Here is a 15,491-nt window from a genome sequence, read left to right on the forward strand (position 1 = left end):
CAATCCCCATTGTTTATCCAGAATATAGTGGAACACCAGTAGAGATGTGCTTCCTCATTCTGTGGAGGTAAACAAATTCCTGTACCCCCGTTTTTTTAACCTGAGTTGTGCAAATTTTTGTAGTTTAAGCTGTTAAGTTGTATTTTATGCTTCTTACTGCCATAAGCTAAATGTTACTATTTACCTTAGAGAATGTGGGTATCTTGTTCTCTCTTTGAATGTGACTTGTTATGTGTTTCCTTTTCTCTTCTGATCGATACACTCTTATTTCTTCTTCTCCCTTTGCTGTTCTCCATTCTTCCTGCCTACTGAAAAAATATAATTGAGATGTTAACTTTAAAGCAAGTTAATACTATAGCTAAGATGATCTATTCCAAATCAAGGAACAGATGTTCAACATTTACAACACTCTGAATGCTAGTTCTTTTCTGACAGTCAGAATATGACTTCAATGTTAGACTTTCTGAACAAAGTAAGATTTCAATCTTACTTCAAAGAGCTAAAGCAGCTTATGTTTGATTGTGACTAGAAAGTTTTTTTGACTTACCGATGTAAGTGTTCATCACAAGAGTTAATTAGTGAATTAACTAAAGTTCCAGTTTGGCAATCAAAAATCACCTCAGGCACCTAATGGATCAGGTCAGTGTCCTAGCCATAAAATGCCATACAATGTCAGATACAGAGTAATAACATACTGTAATCTTATGCTACAAGTCAGAACACACTGAGGCAGCTAGATCCCACTGCATATACAACTTAAATTACTCTGTCATTTGTTTAATGATTGTGATTTTTATTCACAATCACTCTACAATTCCAAGATATTTCAAGTGTTAAGCAAACAACTGATCTGAAACTAAACCCAATTTCGTAAGAGATATGAGACCACACAATAGATAAATACCACATAAATAGTTCTGTGACAATATGAATTCCAAAACTGTTAAGTTCACCAAGCTAATATTCACTGCATACTTGGCCTATGCTTACCTGGCCACACCAGAAGACAGTTCAGGCACTACAACCCTTCGACTCCAAGCCACAAGGTCTCGCTCAGTGGCTATTTCACTTCTTGGTGCATTGCTATGCATCTGACGCACACCTTCAATTTGTCCACTACGCCTTAATCCTATATTTGGTGGTGAATGTACTTCTGAGGTAGAACTTACAGATGCTAAAAAGTAAAAAAGTGATATTTGTACTTGACCTGAAATTCTACGGGAAGCATTTAAAAAGCAAACACAAGCTAAAAGGGGGGGGGAACCCCAAACCCAAAACAAGCCCCAAATACTTTTACCTATCTATTCCTTCAAAAGAAATTAAATATCAGCTGAATATGAATATGAATATGAGCTATTTCATCAGTCTCTATAGTCATCAAAACACACATGTAAACAGCTACTGGGCTGCAGTGTAGTATACTTAAAAATTCACATCATAAAGGAACAGCTGTATCAGTAATTGGATGTGAACCAGATGTTTCATTGGTTTGCTTTTCTTTAAAAATGTGAAGCTGACTATTGCTACTGCACTCTAGATCCATGTTATAAAAAGGTGAGCTATCTCACCGAATCAGTGTCTTCTACACCTTCAAAAAAGAAGATGCAACACTGAATTATTAGGAATTCACGCTGTAAAATTTACAGACAAGAAGTTGAAATGATCGGAAGGATTAAAACAAACAAACAAATTCAACAAAAAAACCCAAACCAAACCCACAAATGCCTGCCAAAACCTTCAAAACACCTACACTGTAGCAAAACTAACATTTCTCTACATCTTTCCACACAGAAGCTACTCTTGCTCCACTCAGGTGGATTGCCAACCATGTTTTAAGTGTTGAAAACTAATACACAATCTAGTGCAAGACAGAAGTGTGGAACAGCTGTACTGAAAAACAAGCAACTCCCTCCTCTTTTCTCACTCCTGTTTTCTTATTTGAGACAATTCAAATCAAGTAGATAGCCAATTGCAGATTAAACCGTAGGGTAGTTACTTCTAAGGGAATGCAGTTGCTTCATGTTCCCTGACTAAGCATACACAATAACATTAAAGATAAATTTGTAATGGTAAGAACTCTGAGATTTTGCAAACAGGTTAAAAAAAAAACCAACCCAAACCACCCAGGGAAGGTCCATCTTTTCCATGGCTCCAAACCTCCTTTCTGATAGTTCCAGAAAATTCACAAATCATGCACAATAATGTGATTTACGTTTTCCAGCTCTCAGCCACAACACCCCTCTCTCAGTAATCTACCTCTGTTTATCCGACTTGTACTACTGGTTGCTGCTTCCCCAGAACGCCTCTGGTCCTGCTCTTGCTGAAGTCTTTGAATCATGCTATCCAAAGGACTAACTTCTTGATTTGCTTGTTGACTAAGAACTTGATTCAATCCTGTGAAGTAAAATATACAAGAAAACAACATATAAATGTTGAAGGACCGAATGCATATACACATGTGTAAATAGGGGCTAATGCATATTTTTGTTACAGACAGTTTTTAAACAGGACAACCTTTTTCTTAATATATTAAGAGCATTATATTTTCTGAAGGAGGGTCAGGATGATCACATGCCACCCCTAATAAATGCCTAAATTTGATCAAGAGCAAACAAATCACAGAAGCTGAATACAACTGTTGTTTCTCGGTTAATGCAAGTTGTTCTAATTCATGCTTTATAATGCATTTTGGGCAGGCTAAACACTTCAGTATGAGTTTCAATAAAATAACTACTTCAATAACTAACTGAATTAGAGAAGAATTATCTATACTGCAGAACACCAAACAGTAAAAATGTTTGACTGAGCTCCATATGGATGTAACAACGACAGGCTAAGTAATGCTAATAATCTTTGATATATAAAACAGCCATGAAGACTCCTTTTGGGTAGGTCTCACATAAAAGACAAGAAATAGTTCTCACAGAAGTGATAATACTGTATCTGTGCAGCAAGCAAAATAAACAGCACATAAGCATAAACCACACAAAACTTCTTCTCATACAGTGGTCACAAAAAAAAATAGAGCTATGGAGAAATAGGCAAGGGCTACAGTACTCATTCAAAAAGGATGTCAGATACCTCCACACAGAATAGTCAGATGGTGGATTGGTGGGAAGCTCTGGTCAAGAGAAGCAGAACTTGCAAAATTTTGTACTGAAGGATGACAATGTTCAAAGAAATGAGCTACAGAAATTATTTTCCCAGCATTAGTCTGAAGAGATACCATATTATCAACTGCATTTTGCAAGATCAAAGACAAGATACTGCAGTAATTGTGCTATGAAATGAAGAACTTTGATTATGTGCCTAGAGAGAAGCAGCTCTCTCTTAACAGATGATGGTATGCAGAAAGAACATACACATTTAAGACAGTACTCTCAGGGTTTCAAGGTTACTGTAGTTGAAGTTGACTTCCCTAAAGCAGCAGAAGCTTGGAATCATGGAATGAGCTCTGGTATAACCACAGCTGGATGTTTTCTGACTCATGTTGTGAGAAACATTTATTTAGTGATCTCATAATCCAACATACTGCCTGCTGAAAACAATGGGAAAAGCAACTAAGAACCCAAGAATGTTCTTAAATAAGGAACAGCTACCTAAACAAAATAAATGTTTCTTTATGTATCTAGCTTGCGAGATTCTGCCTTCACAAGTTACAGCAAATTTTTTGAGTGTTTCTAAAGAAATAATGAAGACACTGGTATATATTTGATTTTTCAAAGTATCTGGTTTAAAGGAACTTCACATATATCTAAGCAGTAAATCACAGAATCCCAAGGGTTGGAAGGGACCTCGAAAGATCATCTAGTCCAATACCCCTGCAAGAGCAGGGTAACCTAGAGTACATCACATAGGAACTTGTCCAGGGGTCCTCAAATATCTCCAACGTAGGAGACTCCACAACCTCCCTGGGCAACCTGTTCCAGTGCTCTGTCACTCTCACAGTAAAGAAGTTCTTCCTGATGTTAACGTGGAACCTCCTATGCTCCAGTTTACACCCATTGCCCCTTGTCCTGCCACTGGATATCACTGAAAAAAGCCTAGCTCCATCATCCTGACACCCACCCCTTACATATTTGTAAACACTGATGAGGTCACCCCTCAGTCTCCTCTCCTCCAAGCTAAAGAGACCCAGCTCCCTCAGCCTCTCCTCATAAGGGAGGTGTTCCACTCCCTTCATCATCTTTGTGGCTCTGTGCTGGACTCTTTCAAGCAATTCCCTGTCCTTCTTGAACTGAGGGGCCCAGAACTGGATGCAATATTCCAGATGCGGCCTCACCAATGCAGAGTAGAGGGGGAGGAGAACCTCTCTTGCCCTACTAACCACACCCTTTCGAATGCACCCTAGAATGCCATTGGCCTTCTTGGCCACAAGGGCACATTGCTGGCTCATGGTCATATCCTTCCTTGGAAATTGAATTTAGCTTCAAAGCCACTAGCTAAAAAGTTAAAAGCACAGCATACATTCAGCCACAAGAGACTTCTTCCTTCTTACAGTTTCTTCTCAGGTAACATTTCTTCCTATAATTTTGGAGGAAATATGGAAATTATCCTTAAAGATTATTATTCAAGTATTCAGTGGCTTATAATTCTCAGGTCTACAAATGAGGATAAAGAGATCTTTTGTTAACAACACTGCCAGTTAACCTTCCCAGAATGTGTGACACAACACAGGATTAAGTGTACGTGTAAGCCACTATTTACATACACAGTCAGTTTTCCCTATATTTTCAAGAATATCCAAATACTTAACAATGCTTATCTTGAAAACATTTAAAGCTACTTTCACCAGTCACTATTTGCCCATTCATGCTAATATCAAACTAGTGACACATAACAAGTGGGCATCATTTTTACAGTCCCACCCATGTGGGCCACATTTGGCAGTTTCCAAACAGCCATCCACTGGTTCAGAATACGCACGTCCTTCGCACACTGTGTGCGTGGAGAATACAACTTTCCAGGAACTTCCTAGATTCTGTACCCTTATCAAGTCTTCAGAGTTCTCTAACCAAACCATCAAAGCTTAAGTTGAATGACTGCCTTTATCTGAACAGGAAGGGGATTTTGCATGTTTAAGGTGTCCTCTCATTTTTCTCTTCTTGTATGTGTTACCTACTCCAACTGATCTGTGGCAGAACAGTCTATTTCCCAGGTTTTCAAAAGCAGGAAATCTTACCCCAAAGAGATCAACTGAAAGCTCATTCAGCATCATACACTGTTCCAGTAATGAAATGAGCTCCAAGCTAACTGGCATTGTAACATCAACTAGTACTGACTTGATCAATGACAATACTGTAATTGTCACAAGCAATCAGTGCCATGGACACTGTAATTCTTCAACGATACATGAACTACTATGCCCAGAAATTTATAAAAAGGATGAAGTGAAAGTGTAGGACACCTAGAGGTAACTACATAGGCTACTGTGTAGTGAAGTGAAAGTTTCCATACCTGAAGATGTCACTCCCATCTGAGGAATAAGCTGTTCCTCCCTGCAGTTCTCACGACCAGGAACTAGTCTTTGATACCTTGCAGGATGAGGGTTGCCATCCACATCAACCAAAAATGGGGGAGGCATAAGGTGTGGAGCCTGCTGTGTCTGTTCATCCAGGACAAAGTTGTTGGCATCACGGATAAGGGGCCGATAATCACTATGAAAGAACATCTGATCTGCTATCTGTAAACAAAGTCATTTTGTAATTTTTTAAAAGAACCTATTAAAAAAGTCATACAGAAGATAACTGCCAAAAATATTTTAAACGATGTTACTCATGGTCACTTTTGCAAAAACAAGGTTATAAAATGATCTGTTTATCTTAAAGGGCAAAATTTAATGACTCCATGATTATTTTTTTTCCCCCAGTACTCCTTTTCTATATTATAGTGCAAGGAGAATAATCCACATGTTTTAGGGTGGAGAGCATTTAAAGAACTGGGGAATGGGACAACATTTAACTGCTGGAAGACACTCAACTGACCACAGCATGGACGTATTAGTTTACAAATTTTCTTCTATACTCTGAATATATATTCTGATAAAAGAACTGTGTCACAGACTTAGGAGCTATGGTGTAGGAAGAGGAGGAATAGGAAAATATTATCATATCATGTCACTGCCAAATACTTCAACCAGCAGCCAAACATACATCCTATTTTAATGCTAGATATGTGAAATAGTTCCAGTAGATAAAACAAAGCTGATCTAAATTTGAATTCTTCAGGCTCAAAGCCTTCTTTATTTCAGTCCACCTGCTCATTATTTATTCTAGATGACTTTCCACAGACACTCAAGACTGAGGAATTCTATTGTCCAAAGAGCATGTAAAAAGGCTCATGCTCCATCCCTTGCTGGCACACCATCTCAATATAGTGCAATCAGAAAGATACTGAACAGCAAGGAGAAAAGAGAACAGAAGACAAGCTGACACACATCCCAACACTACCTACTGGCAAGCAAACCCCTTGGCAGCTAATACACTCAGTTTAACTATGAACAAGTAAAAATAAAATCATAATATCACCATCCACACAAATTAGATTGTGCAGTATAAAAATGATTAAATAATTGACTTAAGGCATGGAGATCTCCAGAAAGTCTTGCCTTAGATGAGGTATTTGAACATATACAGAGAAATGGCTAAGCTGCCATGGAACATACTCTGATTTCTGAAAAGAATGCTCCATAATGACCAATCCATAACAGTGTTCAGTTACTTGCTAAGTAGAAATCAGTAAGGCAGAGGTTACAGCATCTGTGCAGAGGTCTGGTCTCTCAATGACAAAGGTCTCCCATTCTTGATGTGAGACAACCAGGAAAGAAAGACAAGCATAAACTTATGTCAATTACATCAGCAAATGCCTATGTGCATTCACAGGAGATGGGCAAGAAAAAATTAAAAAATTGTAGGAATCACAGAATATGGATCCCACAGAAATTCAAAAAAGTAATAACTGGAAGAACTGCAAGATGCAATAGCAGAGAACTTACTTCATGGATTCCAAAAGTTATCCTTAAAAAGTAAGGACATGAACAAAGCAAGCATGGTCAAGGTGACATCTGACTGCAGTTAAGAAGTCCTGACTGGATGAAGTCTTGCTGCCGGATTCCCTGTAACTTAACAGAGGCCAAACATACAAGTACTTTCATGTGCCTGACTGACAGAATCAAGGTCTGCTTAATAACTTCATTTTTTCAGCTCAAATAGCTCAATATGATAAAAATGCAGGTCTTCTAGGACAACTTAATTTTTTTTCCCCAGAGTAATAATAGTAGAGTATCTAGTACTTTCACCTAGTGTAAGCAGTTCTATTAAATACTTCCCACACTGAGAGATTCCAATGGCATCATCAAACAGACTGTGAGTCCTAATGTGCTGTGATCTGGCTGTACAGTGTTGTTTGCATCCCAGGTTTTAAAAGAAAAGGGAAGATCTGAAATTTCTTCCTTAGATTCAGTGACCTCTACCACAACAGACCCTGGATGCAAGATCATGAGGACTTCTTTGCAATCACCTTTCTTTGGACTCTTCAATACAATGAGATGTGGTAAGCAAATTTCTACTCCAAAAGATAAGAATGGCATTGCATGAAGAACCCAGGTGAGGACCAATTCTTAGGTAGAATACTGGAAGGTCCCTATTGGAAACCCAAGGCAACAACTGCCTTCAGGCTACTCTAAGTCCTGAGAAAAATCAATTTAGACATTACAGTGAACCTTAAATGGCTATGTTCAACAGACAACAAGTTGACAGTATTAGATGATAATTTGCAGGGCTGACCTCCATGTTGGCCCCACGAAGGATATCAGAAGTCTGGTGCACCACAGTGTTCAAGGCCAGGCTGGATGATGCTTTGAGCAACCTGGTTTAGTGGAAGGTGTCCCTGCCCATAGCAGGGGGGTTGGCACTAGGGACCTAGAACTTTAAAGTCCTTTCCACCCAAAAATACTCTGTGATTCTATGTTACCAACAATCATACATATTTCTTAATCAAATTCATAACAATAAGAAGATGCTACAACACCGTTAGCACATATGAGTCATATGACTTCACAAACTCACTCTGTTTCAGAGCAAAAGCTTTCTGCAAGATCTGAGCTCTGCAAAAGAGACTTTCCTCCGGTAACTGCACTACACATTCACAATGCTCTGTTTTTCCCAATTGGAAGACCTATGCAAACAAAAAGAGACTTTCCCCATTATTGCATCAATCCACCACAAAGAACTGTGGTTTGGGCAGTCTAAAGGAAAAAAAGCCTTAGAAAGCTCAGAGATCTAATAAAATCTAAGATTTGAAATCAACAGAAAGGTACCTTATGCTTTAAAATCATTAGGCATTCCTGGACAAGTTTCCACCCAAGCAAGAACTTCTGAAGTGCACATACCCTGTTGACAGTGAGCTCATCTCATCTGTGATGATCTTAGCACACTCAGAAATTCAGCTGAGATTGGTTCAAGGTTCCTTTAATTGGGTCAAATAACAAAGGAGCCCCAAACAAGGAGCAAATATATATTTTCTTTCCATCACTAAAAATTACTCCACTAAATCATATTATCATCAAGAGAGCACCCCATCACCTTCACTGTGGCCAAGATCGCATGCAGGACAAAAAAACAAAACCAGGACAGCAGTCTAGTGAACTAGAGAACACAGGTACTACCTGAACATCACAAGAAAAAATAAATACATGGAAAAACAAGAGCTTGCTCTCTTAGCAGAGGTAACATTATCTTAGCTATAATTACTGTCCTGAGTATAATTCACAAATGCAAGAGTTTAGCACAGGTTATTACCCCACACCTTTCTTCTGTAAAAGTCATTACCCAAAATGGATGGAAAACATTCAAAAAGCCTGCAGGTCTGATCAAGAACATCTGATCTCCAGCACCTACCTATCTGTAGTTATATTTCTGCATAAATTAGGTCAAACAAAAATTAAAGAGGGGAGAGACTCAGACAAGAAGACCAGAAACTTCCAAGCTGAGTTTTCTGAGAGCTGAAGACTTAGACTAAAAAGATAACAAATGTAAGTCCTGTTTGCCTGCATTTCTTCAATGGTCAAGTATGACAAGATTATCACCAGCAAATTAACAGCTGGAGAAGATAATTTTAGATCACCCAGTAAGTGAAAAATTTTAAACCATCTTTTTCTCAGAGAATGCAGCAAAAGTGCCAAGAGAACAAAGGTCTGTAGAATTCAAGAAGTGAAAAGCAACTCTTTTCATTCTTCAAACAGATCTAATCCCTCACAAGATAAATTCTTAAATGGGGCAAAACACCAGCAAAGACAAAAAGGCTCTCAGTTCCAATTTCATTTCCAACATTTCTGAGAATCAGAGGACTATATGCTTCCAAAATTATCAGATAGAAAAAATATACCTGGAATGACCAATGGATATGGTGAGAAAAATGTTTCTACTACAACAGGCTTTAAAGTTTGAAACTCTTAAAGGGAAAGACTTTGAAAATGATCTGATACTCCTAGTTTTCCTTGCTGTGGTGTCTCTCTGCTCATTTGCTTACTTTGGAACGGAAAGGGAAATGCACAGCTAGCAATAGGTGAGGAACAGCCATAGCAGCCAAGTACCAAGTGCTTCAAATCATAGTTGAGAGCGAAGGAGGAAAAAAAAAAGAAATCCCCAGTATGCAAACGGTGCTGTAACTAGCATCAAATTGAGAGCTGGAAGACTACAGAAAGAAATGCAGTGGCTTACAAGACAAAGATTAAAATTCCTTTTGCTATTCCTTCTTCAGGCCTTCCTGCACTACTCTGCCAAAAAGCTCTCAAGGACAGCATATATCCAAAGATCCAAAGCCAGAAGCAAGATCCAAAAGCCAGCACTTCATGACCAACCTTCAAGTACCAGCTACCAGAAGCAGAGATGAAAATCCTGGAGCAGGCATGCTTAAGTCTTAGAAAGAGGGAGAAGAGATCCACCTCACCTCTTCCCTGGATGGTAAAAGAACAACTAGGACCATGTGGGCACTTCAGATTAGGTAACCTGTATAGTTCATACGGCATGTGCATCCACAGAGGAAAAAAATCATCATGTATCTTTACAGTCATGAGGGTCTGTGGCAAGACACCCACACTTAAAATACACAATGTAGACATTAGAATAAAGACGTAGTATTTTAATCACACAGTAACGGTGAAACATTACAGTGTAAGCACCAAGGCATCCACGACAGAACTTCATTAGCAGACATACATCACATAGTATATTTACTGTGAAAAACTGTCTCCCAGCCTATGCGATATTTAAATACATATAGCAGGAATTAATCCTATTACCTGCCCCCCCTCTCCCATTTTTGTCTTAGTTAGGAACAAAAAAAATATTTAAAGCAAAACATTTAACTATTATCAACTCAACTTCTGCTCATTCACATGATCCATGTGGATCTATTAGTAGACACTTGTAGCCTCGTCACTTAAGAGAGTAGACAGTGACTGGTTTATTTTCTTTTTAACTTTTAACTTCCCATGTAAACAGTACCTTAATAGCATGCTTCCACAGTTTAAAGAACAAAGACAGTAAAAGAAAGCTCAATGTCAACAACAGTGATCTGAAACATGCAGTAATTAATGGCTCAAACTTATGTTACGATACAATGAAGCTCTGGAGGAAAGTTTGCACAAATGCATTCAATATAGACAAACATTTTGATTTTCATCTTGCACTGTACCTTGTCATATTTGCTACTGGAACCAAAGCCAAAAATCAGAAGGTGACCATGAGAATCAGTACACGCAAAATGCTGTCCATCAGGAGAGCACTTGCAGTCAAAGACTGCACCATGTCCTTGTCCTTCAATCTGAAATACATCAACATACAAAATAATTAAGTTACCAGAAATAAATAACTTTCAATTATGATTCTCAAAACTGTGGTGCTGATGTTGAAATTTATTATAAAATCTGTAAGACAGTATACTGCTAGATGGAAGTTACTTTAAAACATAGTTTGCTTTTTAGCTATTCATTTTTCAGTGAATTTTGTAATAATGCTCATGAAAGATGCCAAATTGATAGTAGTAGAAACTGACAGACTTTATCCACAAAGCAGGCACAGTATAGGAAGTGAAAATAAAAGCTTCCCCTTGAATGTCCTGCTAATGAGCCTAACCAGAGAGCTGGGTCCAGTTCAGGGCTTAACCACTACACCCTTTCAATCCTCTGCCTTCTTGCTAAGCTAGCCCAGTAGCATTGGCTGCTGTGGTGTTTCACAACACCTGCCTGCCAGGAACGCATGGACAATAGACAACCCACATTACACAACTTAGCAACTGCCTGCTTCTGTAATTCCTACTCCTAATTTATTGGAGTGGGTGAGGTGTAGATTTGTGTAAAAACTCCACTTTTTAAAGGAGAACTGCAAAGATTTTAAAAAAGGAATTTTTACCTGATACTCATTTTCTGTTTTCCAGTTCCATTAAGCCAGAACAAATGGGTTTTTGTTTTTCCCTGCAACCTGTCAATCAAGCAGAGGTGACCAATCACCACTCTGAATTTTCATGCCTTCAGCACCTCTTCAGAAAGCCCCTTTCTATTCTCCCCAGCAAAGCACTTTTGCATTTTCTTTAAAGAGACACCAAACAAAATTCTTTCCCTAACTATGGCAGGCCTATGCATTGCCAGAAAACACAGCCTGCAGGCAGTAACACTATGAACTTCTGTAGCACCTCCCAGAGGCCATCACCTTTACTTTAAAAAGTTAAGGAAACAAGCCTCCAAAAACCTGCGGGGTAGGTAATGTTTGCACTATCTTACAGGCTGAGACAAAGGCAGAAGTCTACATCTTTTGCCCAGGGCCCTACAACACACCCACACCCCTGCACACCCCCCCACCCCAATGGCAGAGGCTGCTACACCTATTGCCGGTGCTTGCAGGTAGGTGATGATAAAGGTCTTTCTTACTCTAAAGTACTTTCCATAAAAGTCAAATGAGTTTCTGGATTAGCAAAACAGGAACATAAACCAGTGCTAGTTTTATGTTCTATTTTGCCTATCATTCCAGAAGAAATGAAGTATCCTACAGAAAGAGATGGAAAATAAAAACAGAGCTTCAAGTGAGTGACACTAACATCACAAGAGCTAGGAACGAAGAATTAATTTATACTAAGCAAGATCCAACAACCAAGGCAAAGTTACAACTTTGTGCTGCTTTTTGTACATACAAAGCTTGCAGCATTCAAGGGAGACAGTCTGGGGAAGCAGGTGGAAAGGTGAAAGAATTCAGCCCAAGAATAAGCTTTGCAGATGTATAGTAAAAACCTGGAAAAGGAGTACTTTGAAACAGATTTCTGTTCCCTTTCCCTTCCTCCAACAAAGGAAACATCAAAGTATCAAGCTTCTTAACATTCAAGTCCTTCATAAATAGAATTTCAGGGTTCTCCTGGAGCCCAAGATTCTAAGACCTTTTGTTTTACAAGGAAAACAAGACATGCTGTATCAACTATTTGCTGATCACAGTGAGGGGAAAAAAAGTCATAAATAGAAGGAAAAAAAAATCAGACTATTAAAATGATGGGAATTTTAATCCTTCCCCGTAAGAAATGGTTTGAATGGATCAGTTTCAAGAAACCCCTGGAATGGAGAATGTTAGTTGGAAGATATTCCCTTCTTACGTAAAGGAAAAGAATAGTGATCTATTATTAAGTGACTAGTACAGTGCAAATAGTTTTACCCTATATGTGGCCAGAATCTGGTTTAAAAAGTCCTTTTGGAAAGGAAATCAGCAAGACCTTTTAGTACAGCTCCTCAAGTCTGATGTATTATTACTTGGAGATAAAGATCCTTATAATATTAAGAAGAAAAACTACTGCTGAGGATAAGCTTCAAAGATATAATTACTACCACAAATTTAAGAGCAAAGCCTGCCAGAACATGCTACCCAGTAAAATTCTTTAAACTAAAGTATTTTTAGATTAACAAATAACACTTTACAATGGTATTTCTCCAATAATAAGGCTAACAGAGAAGAGTTGGTCATTTGGAACAGAAACTAAATGTTAAGCTGCAAAAGGGGGAGCTGTACTAAATCACAGAGTTGTAACTTCAGCAAACTAGATAAAGGACTTGAGCAAGAAGTAAACTTCCTTCCCCTCTCCAGCTCTTTTAAATCAAAGATGCAAGAACTGTAAGAAGACTGTATTCCAAAGAAGGCTGACTGTCTATTCTGTCTGGAACCTTCACCTGAATAAAAGGATGGTGAAGGGAACAGACCACTCATAAGAAAAGAAAAAGCACTGGTCAATTAAGAGCTGTCCCAACATAAGGCTGTGAAGAGTGAACATCTTAAGACACTACTGGCAGCAAAGCAAGTAGCAAGGATTCTTTACCTATGAACAGGGAAGGACCAGTGATGCTATACAAGAAGAACTAATTTAAGATTCCTTTTAGTCTCAACCCCAAGAATTAACCTATTTGCTTGTATTTTCACTAGCAAGGAAGAGGTGGACACTCATACATCACGAAGGGAAGAAAGTTGATTAAATCAAGAGAATGAAAACAGGAAGCTACTCTTTTCCTCTCAGTTTTGGAGGGAACTTATTGTTCTCCCCAAACCAAACTGTGAAACTAGTACAGGAAGTAACATGTCTTAGATCCATAAAAATAATCTGTTGTGTGAACACAAAGTAGTACCACCTGCAGAAAGAGGGAACTAAATAATAAGCCTTTATGACCTGTCATCAATTACATAGTATGAAAGACATGAAAATTATGAAAAGTAAAAGACATGGGAATAAAACAATAAATAATCAAGATTAGAGAGTACCAGATAAACATATCAGACTTTCTTCAGTAAAGTAATTGATTTCTTTTTTTATACCAAGAAAATATAATTCCTTCAACCTAGGCAGATTTCACAGACATGATATGGCACTGATAACTTAGTTTAAATGGAAGAAATTGTAATTATTAGGAGAAATGCAGAGCAGGCAAACTTGCCATTGAAAAGATGACAGTTACAGGTTTTGGGGAAGACATGCAGAACTAAAGGAAGCTAAACTGATCAGGGAAGTTCCTCAAGCCAGGCCTTTCTGTAGTGACTACAGAAAAAAACTAAGAGCCCATTGATGAAATGAATATTAGGAAACCATCCACTGAGAGCAGATTTAGGACACAGTACAAACGATATTGACTGAAGCAATTAAAAGCCAACAAGACAAAATGCAATAGGTCATGAACCTAGTAAGATCATTAGAAATAACTTACACACTTACTGCAAGAAAAAAATAAAGGAACACAGTCTACATATAGCAATACTATGCATTTCTACCACACTTGGCAACATTAGACAGCACCGTTTAGAAAGTCAGCGAACTAAGCCTCTACTAGCCTGAGGTAGATAATGTTCTCTCCTGTCCTCCACATTAAGGGGCTGAGGCAATTAGTTGGAAACACAGGGAGATAGGTCACTGTGCATTCATTGCAATGCATCACATACAATGCAACACCAACAAGAAACCTATAATCCTAAACTATACTAGAAGTATATCCAGAAGAGAAAGAGAAAGCATATGCATGCTAGTCAAACAGACAATGCTAAGACCAGTCTTCCAAAGTGATGCACATAATCTCTACTTCTGATGTTCAAGGTAGGTAAATTCTAAGCAGAACAGCTACAGAGAAATGCTTCCACTCGTCATGCTAATGGAAAACTGAAGAGCTCATCTTCTTCACATGGACACTAAGGAAAGAGGACTATCTTGTGTGGCTATACAGAAAGATCTTTAACAGAAAGAGAACTACTTAAATGCACAGGAAGAAATGGAAATTAGTTAAAAGTAACATTCAACTTGAAAACTGGTATTTCTATGCTAACAATCACAATGATAGCATGCTAGACCAACTTTCTAGAACTACCAAAACACTCCAAATTTAACTGTTATAAAAACATATAACGTCTTTCATAAGTGATGAAACTATATCGTAGCTGCTTGAGTCAACCCAGTCTCCAAGCATTTTGAAGTCCCTTTGAACAATCTCAGATCACAGTATGCTTCCATGATAAGCCAAAAGATATGTACAGACATTCTGCAAAGTCAGAACAAGCTGCTGCAGCTCTGGAGGACTCGAAAACCCACTTAATTTTTAAGCTAGAAAAAAAAAAGGAAAAACCAAGAAAAAACAGGGTTTCTACACTGCTTCCAGAACAGTAGCAAAGGATCAAAAGTAGGAGGATGTCAAAAATTAATTAAGAGTAAAATGTTTATTAACAGCATTTCTCTCTTCCTACCACACAAGTCAGTTATCCATTCAGGAACACTGTATTTGTTTTGAAAGGTAAATGTATCAACAAAAAGATCTGACAGATCACCCACCCTATGGATGCCTGAAGTTATAGAAAGGCTATAGAAAATTTATGACTTTTGTCTTTTTTTTAAGAGAAATTTACTCTTAATAAACATTCTGCAAGGTCAGCACTGGCTTCTGCTTGGACTACTAGAGCATCATGCTGGCTTTGCTCTTCAGGATC

At 38.2% G+C, this 15,491-nt stretch overlaps 1 protein-coding gene across 1 annotated transcript in view; it reads right to left on the minus strand.

The window, feature by feature from the left end:
- PHIP (pleckstrin homology domain interacting protein) overlaps positions 1-15,491 on the minus strand; it is a 108,463-nt gene that overhangs the window by 40,758 nt on the left and 52,214 nt on the right. Inside the window, exons 16-20 of the mRNA XM_034060633.1 lie at positions 10,696-10,824; positions 5,458-5,683; positions 2,257-2,394; positions 991-1,174; positions 185-308 (exon numbers count right to left, since the gene is read on the minus strand). Coding sequence (XP_033916524.1) covers positions 185-308; positions 991-1,174; positions 2,257-2,394; positions 5,458-5,683; positions 10,696-10,824 — 801 coding nt within the window. The remainder of the gene's footprint in view (positions 1-184; positions 309-990; positions 1,175-2,256; positions 2,395-5,457; positions 5,684-10,695; positions 10,825-15,491) is intronic.

The sequence above is a fragment of the Melopsittacus undulatus genome, chromosome 3, assembly GCF_012275295.1.
Source record: "Melopsittacus undulatus isolate bMelUnd1 chromosome 3, bMelUnd1.mat.Z, whole genome shotgun sequence".
NCBI classification, from domain to species: Eukaryota; Metazoa; Chordata; class Aves; order Psittaciformes; family Psittaculidae; genus Melopsittacus; species Melopsittacus undulatus.